This window comes from Polypterus senegalus, chromosome 12 (genome assembly GCF_016835505.1).
Source record: "Polypterus senegalus isolate Bchr_013 chromosome 12, ASM1683550v1, whole genome shotgun sequence".
In the NCBI taxonomy this organism is placed as follows: Eukaryota; Metazoa; Chordata; class Cladistia; order Polypteriformes; family Polypteridae; genus Polypterus; species Polypterus senegalus.
In genome coordinates, this window is record NC_053165.1 from 83,980,735 (window position 1) to 83,994,580 (window position 13,846).

At 42.5% G+C, this 13,846-nt stretch overlaps 1 protein-coding gene across 3 annotated transcripts in view; it reads right to left on the reverse strand.

Moving 5' to 3' along the window:
- Positions 1–13,846, reverse strand: part of aldh1a3 (aldehyde dehydrogenase 1 family, member A3) — a 65,441-nt gene that overhangs the window by 22,762 nt on the left and 28,833 nt on the right. For all 3 annotated transcript variants that reach the window (XM_039772705.1, XM_039772703.1, XM_039772704.1), the window contains 4 exons: positions 13,524–13,585; positions 11,016–11,144; positions 9,293–9,406; positions 4,580–4,682 (listed from right to left, as the gene is read on the reverse strand). In XM_039772705.1, coding sequence (XP_039628639.1) covers positions 4,580–4,682; positions 9,293–9,406; positions 11,016–11,144; positions 13,524–13,585 — 408 coding nt within the window. The remainder of the gene's footprint in view (positions 1–4,579; positions 4,683–9,292; positions 9,407–11,015; positions 11,145–13,523; positions 13,586–13,846) is intronic.

The following is a 13,846-nucleotide window of genomic DNA, read 5'->3' on the forward strand; positions in this document are numbered from 1 at the left end:
CTGAGAGTGGGGGGGGGGCAGGGGGGTCTTATTTCAATGCATATCAATGACATTTTGTAATCTCCTGCTTATGTTTCAGTTCAGAAAATAATTAAAACATACTGCATTCTGTCCGCTGGCTGAAAGTCAGAGTTTTCATCAAAAACATCTTGGATGTTTGCCCTGGACTGAGACTGCAACTGGGGGATTTAACATACAGGAGCTTTACTGGGTCTGTTCCTATCCGTGGCAACTGAGAACGGCCTTCCAATACAACTTGGCGCGATGCTCAAAAGTCTGACCGTCCATTTGAAATTACGAAAATCACCTCTGCCAGGTGTTTCCAGGGCTGCGCTAGTGATGAGAGAAATGATTTGCGTAAAATCGAATTTGCAATGAAACTCCGCTGTTTCACTTTACAAAAACCATTCATGAAATAAATTGCGTTTCACTTCCAGCCAAATTCACACCACTGACGCAAATAGAAAGGCATTTAGTGGCTGTCTGGAAGGGTTTTCACGCATTAAATTCTGCGTGTAAAGATAGTGGGAAAAAAAAAAAACAAAACCAGCCCTTATAAGATCGTGAGCGCTAATGACAAACTAAATGATTTGTACAAAATTACACTTGCAGCAAAACTCAGTGTTTCACCTCACAAAAATAATAAATGAAATAAATTGCACTTCGCTTCCAACAAAATTCATATCGTTAATACAAGAAAAGCATTTAATTCCAGTCTTTGCATGGATTGATTCTGCATGCGTCTGACTGTCATTTATATGGAAGTGTATTGGGGCCACGGAGAAGAAAAAAAATATGGACACTGCGAAAAAAAAAAAAAAAGAGTATATGACGAGAATAAAGTCGACATTTCCAGATTATTGTCGCCGTTCGTATCGAGATTAAAGTCGACATTTCCAGTTTATTCTCGCTGTTCATATCAAGATTAAAGTCAACATTTCCAGTTTATCCTCGCAGTTCATAACAAGATTATAGTCGACATTTCCAGTTTGTCTCCGTTCGTATCGAGAGCTGACATTTCCAGTTTATTGTCTCAGTTCATATAGAGATTAAAGTCGACATTTCCAGTTTATTCTCGCCGTTCGTATCGAGATTAAAGTCGACATTTCCAGTTTATTGTCTCCGTTCGTATCGAGATTAAAGTCGACATTTCCAGTTTATTGTCTCCGTTCGTATAGAGATTAAAGTCGACATTTCCAGTTTATTGTCTCCGTTCGTATAGAGATTAAAGTCGACATTTCCAGTTTATTGTCACCGTTCATATCGAGATTAAAGTCGACATTTCCAGTTTATTCTTGCCGTTTTTAATCGAGATTAAAGTCGACATTTCCAGTTTATTCTCACCGTTTTAGGGAAGACCACGGTGAAAAAAAAAATAGACACAGTGAAGAAAAAAAAACAACTAAATGTCCAGATTAAAGTCGACAGATCCACTTTATTCTCGTAGTTTATTTTGTCAGTAGAATGTCACAAACTAAACTTCATCTTAAAATGAATGTTTCATTTACTAGATTTTCTCAAACCCCGTCATAAATTGTGTAGCACATTAAATGATTTGTGTTAAGTGTTCCTCGACCTATGTTAATTGGTACGCACTTCTTAAATTTCCTCTTGCATTAAGAGGAGGCACAGGCAGCGATCGCCACACAGAATAAATTCACTTCATGATATTCCTGCTCTCTGAACATTTAGAATGCTAAAATAAATACTTGATACTTTTCATGATGAAATGTATTAAAGCATGTGGGGGCATGGTGGTTCATTTTTGTTTTTTTTGTTTCGCTTCCATGGAAAACATACGATTGACCCAAGAAGGAAAGTATTTGGTGCCCATCTGGAAACATTTTCATATATTAATTCTTCACACATCTATTATTATATAAATAAATCTTGGGACGAGACAAGTCTTTTTCAGAGAGACGAGGCACTTTCAGAGAGATACTTTCACGTCCCGCGAGACGAGACTTTGTGCCAAGAGATGAATTGAAAATCTAACAGGTCCAAGCGGGGGTGGAAATAAAAGACAAAGAGTAGAAGAGGAAAAAAAAGCGTAGAATGCAAAGTAGAACATCTAAAAGAGGTCCAAAAACGTTGGCGCGATACACATGCAGAGCAGGTTAGAGATGATGAAAGTACTAAAATTTGAAAGTCTCAAACTGATAGTACTGATCACATTAGCACAAACAAACGTAAATTACTCGGTGAAATAATGGAACAGTGAAAGTAGATGGAATATATGGATGCAGGCGATATGACAGAGCTACAAGTTTAACTTCACAGAAACCCCAAATTCTGTCAGATTTATATTTATGATCACAGAGAAGCGATGCAACATGGAATTGAAAGAGTTAAATGATCCGACGTATTAGAAATTCTACAGCCAATAATGGGTACAAATCCATACATTCAAAAGTTTCGCACTTTATATGAAATTTAACAAAGAAGTTTTCTTGGATTTTAATAGGAATCTGAAAGATCACACTCTCATACACAGTATTATAAACCAACATGTGATGAATTGCCCCCCGTATGGTCTGCCTCAAATTGGGACCCGAGTGCTGCCGTGCAGCAGGCGATGCCTCAACACCACAACCAGTCCCGATCCCCAATATCTCCCGATATCTATGCAAAAGGGCAAAGGTCCAAATCTTTAGAGTCCTGGTGCTTCCTGTCTTGCTATATGGTTGCGAGACATGGACGCTACTCAGTGACCTGAGACGAAGACTGGACTTCTTCAGTGCTGTGTCTCTTCAGAGAATCCTTGGGTACCGTTGGTTTGACTTTGTGTCGAATGAGGCACATGACCTGCATTGTGAGGGTGTGTCAGTTATGGCACTACGGCCATGTGGCACGTTTCCCCAAGGGTGATCCAGCTTGTAAGATCCTCATTGTTGGGGACTCGAATGGCTGGACTAGGCCAAGGGGCCGTTCACGTAACACCTGGCTGCGGCAGATAGAGGGTCATTTCCGGAGGGTGGGACTAGACTGGACTGCCTGGGGGGGGGTTGCCAACTGGGATCCCGAGTTGTTTCGCCGTGTAGTGGGTGTGGCAACGCGCTGTACCAGTGCATGCTCCCTAACTTGACTTGATGAACTGTCAGCAATCATAGTTTCGAAAGACGGAGATATCAAAGACAGAGATGATATTCGTGTTTAGCCAAAAGCACAGCACGGTTCGTCACAAGCGGCAAATCCGGGAAATGACTAGCATGTCGGGCCCGCACGGGGGTTGCCGAGAGAAGTGAGCAGGGGGCAGAGCAGAGCCCCTTAGTAATTCTGAAAATCTCATTTTCGGATTCGGGGAGGTATAAAACGTCGAGATTCATCCAAATCTTGAAATGGATTTTTTTTTTGGACAATTGCAATACTTTCCCTATACTTCATATATGAGAAAGTAAAAAAAAAACAGTGGTCATAAAACAAGCGATTCCCACGAGGTATGAATGTGTTCTGACATGGGGCCGATAACATGCAATCTGTGCATGCTGTGTAAGTAGGCGATCTCAACAGATAAACCACACACCTTGCAAAAGTGAGATTTACAGGTGGGGCGTCCCGTTGATGCGATCACACAGGAGGCATTTTGACTGATGCTATGTAATAAACGATAGTGGAAACTTCCAAAATGAACATCATTACACGCCTAAAAGCAATGGACATAGGATTTGAAATAAACTAACATGGGGGTGGGTGGCACGGTGGCACAGTGGGTAGCGCTGCTGCCTCGCAGTTAGGAGGCCCGGGTTTGCTTCCCGGGTCCTCCCTGCGTGGAGTTTGCATGTTCTCCCCGTGTCTGTGTGGGTTTCCTACCACAGTCCAAAGACATGCAGGTCAGCAGAGGCGATTCTAAATTGTCCCTAGTATGTGCTTGGTGTGTGTGCGCCCTGCGGTGGGCTGGCGCCCTGCCCGGGGTTTGCTTCCTGCCTTACACCCTGTGTTGGCTGGGATTGGCTCCAGCAGACCCCTGTGACCCTGTAGTTAGGATATAGCGGGTTGGATAATGGATGGATGGATAAAATGGGGGTTAAGTTCATACAGCATGTTAAATGGAGAGTAAAATATGCAACATCATACATGAAATTAAACTCCCCTGATACGTCTGCTGTCTAAATGACATTAAAGCACATCACGGCGTTCCCTTACCAGAACTTGCCACCTTCTGTAGAGTCGCCCTAAATATACGCGCCCTTTCTTCAGAGTGCCAAGCAGCACATTACTTTCATGTACTCTTCAAGTCATCAGATAATAATAGGCTTTCTAAAACCACTTATAATCCCATATATATCACACACGTAAGCCCTCCATGAGGATTCTTGCAGGGAAAAAATGGTTTCTACCCAATGAAAGAAGCCCCCAACCTGCCTGCAAGAGGGTTTCTCGTTACTTTTGTTTGCGTGCAGGTTTAACTAACTGGAGACTGAGACAAAGTGACTAATCATCTCCAAAACAAAACAGACTAGGAGTGTGAAAACTTCCCAAAACTGGAATAGACAGAAAACGGATCACCGGCTACATGGACAGACCCCCTGCACTATTTCTGCTGTAAGTCGAGCAATGAACAGAATTGTGATATTCTTACAGTCGGCGTCAGCATAAACGATGCACGGGTTCTTCCCTCCCAGTTCCAAGGTCACTCTTTTAAGGTTACTTTTGGCAGCAGCTTCTTTGACGAGCTTTCCAACCTAAAAAAACAAACAGAAGAAAAGAGAATGAATGAATTGAGGGTCATAATGAAGCTTCATCACACGCACACCGTCTTCATATGCTGCCGCCTTCTTAGTGCCGCACTCCAGGCTAGGAAGACAAGCCACTGGAGGATGCAAGGATGACTATACCTGTCAGGCTTAGAAGGAGTTGTGTGCCATTGTGAGAACAAAAGATCTGGACATGAAGGAGATGACTCAAATGCTATCACAGAATAAAGAAATTGTCACTCACTAATCATGGCACTGGACGATGGTGACATGTTGCACGCTGATCAGCGCATACTTTCATTGGACTCTGCACAAATGACAATAATCCACCTTCAGAAAGGGATAAGTGTCTGTGTGTCTGTATATCTGAGTGTCTGTCCGGTTGCTCTGTCTCTCTCTGTCATTCCAACAGATGACGCGTCACATACATTTGTTGTAATTAAATACTTTGCATTAGACATTCCAACAGATGGTGCAAGACAAACATGAACACTGCTTCTACAAATCCCATACCAAATGGCATATAAGGGCAGGGCATAATGGTTAAGGCTTTGGACTTCAAACCCTAAGGTTATTGGTTCAAATCCCGCTACTGACACTGCGTGACTACGTGCAAGTCACTTCAACTGCCTGTGCTCCAATTGTAACCAATTGTACCTCAAATGTTGTCAGGCTAATAATAATGTGTTCACAGCTTTACAACAGACACACACAGCTAGTGTGGTGCCAAAGTGTCATGGCTGCACTCTAGTCCTAATTTGGGATCCTGAGGTGGTTCATCATGTGTGCGTATTTGTCATTCCAACAGATGACGCGTCACATACATTTGTAGTAATAAAATACTTTGCATTTGACATTCCAACAGATGGTACATGACACACATGAACACGGCTTCTACAAATCCCATACCAAATGGCATATAAGGGCAGGCAGTGTGGCATAATGGTTAAGGCTTTGGACTTCAAACCCCGAGGTTATTGGTTCAAATCCCATTACTGACACTTTGTGACCACGTGCAAGTCACTTAAGCTGCCTATGCCCAAAGGTCATAAGCTACCTTGGATAAAGGAGCCAGGTTAAGAATTACGTCCACACACACAGTACATACTGTATATATAAAGACAGAAGTATGTATTGCATTTGTCTTTCCAACAGATGGAGCATCACACACATTTATAGTAATGTATCCCCCTTCTCCAGATCAGTTGATTGCCGCTTAATGACCTACACCCTGAAACAGAATGGGGAAAGGCAGATGTCACAAAGTTAGAGGACTAAAGTGTCTTTACTTCATTTTTTTCATTCATGGCCCACTTTGTTTTAATAAATATTCAATGAACAATTGAGCAAGGAACAAAAAGAAAGTGGAGGCAAAACTGGAAGTTGAATGAGAGCAGATGTTATGCAGATGCTAGAAATGACTTTCGATACAAAGATCTACTGATACATGGAACAAATTAGTTCAAAGTGGTCCCGCACTAGAGGGGCTTTATGTCTCAATTCGGTCTTGTAAGCAAGCGGGGCCATCTTGAGCCGAGTCAGGCAGAATATGTTGTTCTCTTCAAACATTTCCATGGGATGAGTGAAATCTTCTTGAAGGTGATCATTTTTTTCCCAAGGGGGGCGCATGATGAGGACTAACATTATTGTCACTTTGCTTGACTGTCATGGTTATTGGCGATACATCGCTCAGTGGAGTTGAAATGTGAGGTTTGCTCTGTAACTTGCTTATCCAGGGCAGATGGAGCCTATCCCAGCAATCATTAGGTACAAGGCAGGAACAACACCTGGACAGAACGCCCGTTACACCGTTTAGTTCAAATGATTTTTTTCTCGGCCGTAGCTGCCATTTCTCTTAACCTCACAATGACGGTGACAGTATCGCCGAAACGGAGAGTGACAGGCAGCACATACAGCTGGGGGGTCAGTGCATTGTTTATTTTTACCACCAGCTCAGTGAGGTCCTTAAATGCCAAAGTATAGTCTGTGTATCCCATACGGGGCGTCGCAGCACCTCAGATCCAACTGCCTAGACACAAATCTCAGGTTCAAATGAAAGGTTTATTACAATTAATTCCTTTGACAAAGGCTGCTTTGTAATAAGCACCAGCACATTTCTTTTCTCCTTCCCTTTTCCTCTGTTCTTCCCAGGAAAGTTTCATCTTCTCCCACCCAACTCCCAACTTTTATCTAAGAGCCAGGAGTACTTCTGGTGCCAGGACATCGCTCGTGGGAAGCACTTCCAGGTCAAGAGGAAGCCCAACAAAGTAGGGGACTACTAATCCCTGCAGCACCCATGGAAACCAACAGGGCCGCTCCATGGGACTACAGCTCCCAGCATGCTCTGTGGGTATCATGTTGGGGGAGTAAACAGTTTTAAAAGGGTTATCTCCCCCTGTCAGATTTTTATATTGACCTCCTGGATGGGTTAAAATCTTTGGTCACCCATGCTGAGACTCTGATGTACCCACAACATTATGGCTGAATCTTCACCTAACTACTGTAGGTGTTATTTACGACACTGACATTTAGTCAGATTTGCTGCGAGAACGTGGGTCTTGATATTGCACCACTATACGATATTATCATGATAATTGGGTCATGGACACCAACAAAACAAAGATGAACCTCATCAGGGTGACGGCAAGAGCAAAGTGTGGAGACCAAAAGGAACTGCCCAAGATCCAAAGCAGACCACTTCTTCTGTCAAACGTGGTGCTGGGGGTGTTACGGCTTGGGCATGGATGGCTGCCACAGGTCCTGGCACACTTCTCTTCATTGATGACGCAACTGCTGGCGACAAAATTAATTCGGAGGTGTGCAGAAACATCTGATCTGCTCACTGGACTCACTGGACGCCACTTCATCTTACAATTAGATTATAGAAGTAGATCCTTCATTTCGGAAAAGCCTTATTGCTTTATTTTTTTTAATGATTATAATACAGGGCGGCACGGTGGCGCAGTGGGTAGCCTGCTGCCACGCAGTTAAGACACCCGGATTCGCTTCCCGGGTCCTCCCTGCGTGGAGTTTGCATGTTCTCCCCGTGTCTGCGTGGGTTTCCTCCCTCAGTCCAAAGACATGCAGGTTAGGTGGATTGGCGATTCTAAATTGGCCCGTGTGTGTGCTTGTGTGTGTCCTGCGGTGGGTTGGCACCCTGCCCAGGATTGGTTCCTGCCTTGTGCCCTGTGTTGGCTGGGATTGGCTCCAGCAGAATGTCCCTGTGTTCGGATTCAGCGGGTTGGAAAATGGATGGATGGATTATAATACATTTAGTACCTGGGCATCCAGCAGAGTGTGGACACTCTAATTAACAAATCGAGAAAGCGATCCCTTGTGGATCTTAAACTTTTATGATATAATATTTGTGATTTTCTCTTTTTTTTTTTTTTTTTTTCTTTTAAAGATTGGATTTCAAAAATTCTACCTTGAGCATCGTTCACCAGAACTCTTCAGAAATCAAGCGCTACTGGTTATTCTACATTCAGGCGTATTTTTCATTTAAAAAGGTGCCTGTTTTCATCAGTAACCCCTGAGGCTTTGTCTATCATTAGTGTAAACGAGCAGATGGAGACTCTTAGGGGAATTTCACCTGAAGCACACGAGAATCAAAAGAAAACACCTGTCAGTCATACGTGGTGGGCGGAGCCTAACCACAGCTGGCATCTTTAGCATCAGACTGGCCAGACGGAAATGGACAGGGCACCAGTGCGCAGCCTTTATCATGGCCGACTCTTCAGCAGAGATTATGTGAGGATATTTACTCTTAAATTCATACTTGTAAACTTTTTATTTTTACACTGTATTGAGGATTTGTTCTGTTCTGTGTATTTTATTGTATTGTATTGATCCCCCCTTCTTTTTGACATCCACTGCACGCCCAACCTACCTGGAAAGGGGGTCTCTCTTTGAATCGCCTTTCCGAAGGTTTCTTCCGTTTTTACATTGTTTTCTTAGAGAGTCAAGGCTGGGTTTGTCAAATGGCAGGGCCTGCTAAAGCCCATTGCGGCGCTTCTTGTGTGATTTTGGGCTGTACAAAAATAAATTGTATTGTATTGTATTGTATTGTCCTCCCTGCGTGGAGTTTGCATGTTCTCCCCGTGTCTGCGTGGGTTTCCTCCCACAGTCCAAAGACATGCAGGTTAGGTGGATTGGCGATTCTAAATTGGCCCTGGTGTGTGTTTGTGTGTGTCCTGCGGTGGGTTGGCAACCTGCCCGGGATTGGTTCCTGCCTTGTGCCCTGTGTTGGCTGGGATTGGCTCCAGCAGACCCCCGTGACCCTGTGTTCGGGTTGTAAAATGGATGTATTGTATTTCAGACAGACTCTACAATACAATTATTAGTCTCTTTTAAAATTGACTGAATAAAAACTCCTGAAACCATAATATTGTTAGGACTGCTTAATGGCCATCTTCTCTATTGTATTGTTTCTGCTCCACTCTTAGGTCTTGTAATTCCAAGACAGACTTTGTGTCTGCTGCTGGGGCCGAGTGTATATACTGTGTCAATATGGAGAGTGGAAGAGGCAGGACATCTGTTGTCTCAAAATCGGCCAAACAATCACAACAAACCCACTGCCATAAATATAGTAGACGTACCTCTGTTGATCCTGTGAATGCCACTTTGTCAACGTCCATATGGCTTGAAATGGCTGCACCAGCTGTTGGTCCAAATCCTGGCACTATATTCACCACTCCAGGGGGGAAACCAGCCTGACCAAGGGAAAAAAAAACATCAATTTTTGGATTATTTAATCCAATAGACTTTATGAGACACAACACAACCGGCTGTCCCATCCAGTCACTCTGCCTATGATCGATGGTGAAATGAGTGAAATATCATAATGACGTTTACTGAAGCTCTTCTTAGATATTGAAAAATCTACCATTTGATCTAACTTAATATTTGTAGTTTCCAATTTTTTTCAGTATCTTCCAGTGCCCAATCCTATATTAAAATATATTTTTGATGTGGAGATCTGAACTGCTAAGTGTGACCCCCCCCCCACATTCATTTCCATACCACACCTTTGATACGATTGATAAAAGGATGTGTGTCTGTATCTGCGTGTCCATCTGGTTGCTATGTCTAGGTCATTCTAATAAATCCAATACCAAATAACAGAGACATATGCATTGCATTTGTCATTCCAACAGATGGTGCATCATAAACATGAACAATACTTTTATGAATCCCATACCAAATGGCATATTTTAGAGATATACATATTGCATTTTTCATTCCAACAGATTGTACATCACAAACATAAACACTGCTGTTATGAATCCTAAAACCAAATGGCATAAGAGTGATGTATGCATTGAATTTGTCATTTCAACAGATGCCACATTAAACACATTTGTAGTAATAGAATGCATTGCATTAGTCATTCCAACAGATGGCGCATCACAAATATTAACACTGCTTTTACGAATCCCATACCAAATGGAATATTTTAGAGGCATATGCATTGAATTTCATCTTTCCAACAGATGGCACATCACAAACATGACTGATGCTTTTATGAATCCCATACCAAATAGTGTATAACAGAGTCATATGCATTGCATTTTTCATTCCAACAGATTGCACATCACAAACATAAACACTGCTGTTATGAATCCTGAAACCAAAATGGCATAAGAGTGACATATGCATTGCATTTGTCATTTCAACAGATGCCACCTCAAACACAATTGTAGTAATAGAATGCATTATATTTGTCATTCCAACAAATGGCACATCACAAACACCACTGCTTTTATGAATCCCATACCAAATGGCATATAAAGGGAGACATATGCATTGCATTTGCCATTTCAACAGATGGCACATCAAGCACATTTGTAATAATGCATTTTATTACAAATGTTTGGGATGTGCCACCTGTTGGAATGACAAATGCATTTTATTTACTACATGCATTACAAAATACATTCCAATTGATAGAGCCCTGCAAACGTTAACTTGTAGGTCTACAATGTTCAGCCTTAGGCAGGTAGCACTGCTAGTTTCCTTAATAAATTCCCAGTATTTTTTTATTTTCCCCTTTGCTTGGTTAAGTTTGGTCGTTAATGTGCAACTGTTGACATTTTCAATAGATTTATTCAGACGGGCCATCTGCAAAAGTGACTTTTTAAGTCTGCGAGTGTCAACACAGACCTGACGCCCGATTTACACTTTTGGTGCCATTCTGCATGCCATAATGACTGGCACGCAGTGCTTGGCTCTTTTTCATTCACTGAACAAAATGTTTATATCTGATGGGCAGCTAAAGCGCCAGCAGACTGCTATAAGTCTCGTCCGTAATCAGATACCAACCTCTTTCACCAAGGCGCCCATGTAGAGTGCTGTCAGAGGCGTTTGCTCTGCAGGTTTCAGGACGACGGTGTTCCCACAGCACAAGGCTGGCGCGACTTTCCAGGTGAGCATTAGCAATGGAAAATTCCACTGGGAAAAAACGAAAAAAAAAAAAGCTGGAATAAAAGGCGACCACTTGATACAAAAGAACAATAAAAAGAATAAACTGGCGCATCAGAAAACAGTTTAGCTGGGGCCGGCTCTGCATGCACAGATACACAGTCAAGCACTGATAGGACACTTTTTAACCCATCGTGGCACAATCTCGGAGGACAAATAGAAACAGAACACTGTCCTAACGACATGTCATGTTTCTGCCAGGGTTCCTGGGGTTTACAGTCTTACTTCATGGATTTTTTTTTGTGTCTTTTTTTTATTACAGGGGTGGGCAACGTCGGTCCTGGAGGGCTGCAGGTTTTCATTCCAACCCAGCTGCCTAATTAGAAACCAATCCTTGCCAGTCTGAGACCTTATTTCATTTTATGGCTTGTTAGTCTGCAATGTAAGGTTCTTAGATTGTAGATTTTAGACCTTTCCAAGGATATCATCTTAAATGATTTGAAGCCTAAAACAGATCATTTTCAGTCTGTCACATTTTTCTATTAAGTGTTGTATTGAATCAAAACAGTGCACGATGAACACACAGAGATGTAAATGGAAACAAGTTAGATGGAGAACTGCTGGCTGATTTGTCATTTGCCATCATTTTGATTAGAAGGTGAATGCGGCCGTTTAAGACTGAAATAAGCAATTAAGGGTGGGGAACCTTAACAAGCGAGACCACTAAAATGAAGCATTCAAATGTGACTTAAGCAATAAGGGAACAAAAACCTGCAGCCACTGTGCCCCCCCCAGGACTGACACTGCCCACTCCCTGCTTTATTATCTGCATTGTGTACGAAGCCTGCTTTATGCTCCACGCGTTTTGTGGGTGGTTCTACCCGCCAATCACTGCCAGGAACTTCCTTTAACCCTGGAGGGTCTCCTACAGTTCTTGACGGTTCACTGAATGCGCTCTGGGAGCTGGCGAGTTCCTCTGTGTTTTTCTGACATCTCTGGCTCTTTGCCCTTCATGCTCCATTTTCCGACTGTTTTGGGGGATTTTCTGCACTGGGACTGCTTTGTGTTTTTTTTAAAAGCAGCTCCATTCTGCCGTTGTGCACGACGGACCTCCACACTTATCCCCAGAGCGTCTCTTGAGAAGGATAAGATGTTTTCATTTTCATGATGTTGCTGTGTTTGCCCGCTCTGGACCTGCGAAGGAGACTCTCGGGTCTTTCAATGTGTGCAGGAAACTGCTGGACATGAAGTCGCCAGGGTGGAGTTTAGTGTGGGAAGCAACCGGAGCTCAGAAGAAGCGTAAGGCCGGTTTCTTTTTCCGGCCTGCGCCACCACCACCTACTCAAAGCATCCTGATGCACCAACATTGATGGACTGAAAGCCAGAAGTCTACGTGACCATCATCATCAGGTCCTTCCATGAAAACCCTAAATACAAAGAGGACTGTTTGACTTATGTTAGGTAGATTGCCCAGAGGGGACTGGGCGGTCTCTTGGTCTGGAACCCCTGCAGATTTTATTTTTTTCTCCAGCCTTTGGAGTTTTTTTGTTTTTTCTGTCCACCCTGGCCATCGGACCTTACTTATTCTATGTTAATTAATGTTGACTTATGTTTATCTTTTATTGTGTCTTCTATTTTTCTATTCATTTTGTAAAGCACTTTGAGCTACATTTTTTTTGTATGAATATGTGCTATATAAATAAATGTTGATTGATTGATTGATTGATTGAAGAAGAGCCGGCACCATCACAGGGCCAACCCGGTGGGAAAAATCCCCTCTGGGGTGCGCTCTCTCTGAGTACTTTCAGCCTCGGTGTGCTAAGAAGGACTTCCAGGGGCGTCTTTTCTGCCCACTGCTAATCAGGCAGTTCAATGCTTCCACGTTAATCTTATTTTATTGATTTGATTGATTGATTGGCTGCCCTGTCAGTCGGTATATTTATGTTTCTGTATGCATCCGAACTTCCACATCGGATTAATAAAGTTTATCTAATTGACTTCATCTAGCAGGGGTTTGGCAGTATATCCCCCTCTAGGGGGCATTCCTGGAAGTGCTTCTGCAACTTTTTGGAACTTGCATGCCTTGGGACATCCGTTGTCACGACTTGACGAGAAAAACCAAAACACACGTGGGATCCTGCAGCTCATTTTATAGCATATGATGCTTATATGGATATGGAAGGGGTCTTTGCCCCTCACTATAAATCTAATTCCTAATGAGCTCTTTGATCAAGAAGTCCTACATCAAAATGCACAAAAAGTATGAATGTAGCCATTACTGAACACACACTGCAGTTCACAGACTAGAATTAAATTCTCTTCCACATTCTTTTCAATGCGCTGTAAAACTGGAAAAGGTGTTTCATGTAAAATGAAAAATCTGATTTTGGTGCCGCCAGGTATACTTACAGGAATGATCGCGCCACAGATGCCAATGGGTTCATGTTTAGTGAAACAGACAAATTCATCATCTGTAAAATAATAAAAAAAATATTTATATATATATATATATATATATATATATATATATATATAAAAAATAGTCACAAAGGCGTGCATTTGAAACAGTAAAATAAAACAATGGAAACAAGACAATAAACTCGGATGATGGACATTCTGTTAGGTGACGGAGCCGTCAAGAGGAAGGGTGGCCTCTGAAACCAACTCAAACTCATCTGGCCTAAGGGTGGCACTAAAGGCGAATGGATCTGCGGGTGTGAGGAGCACCTGGG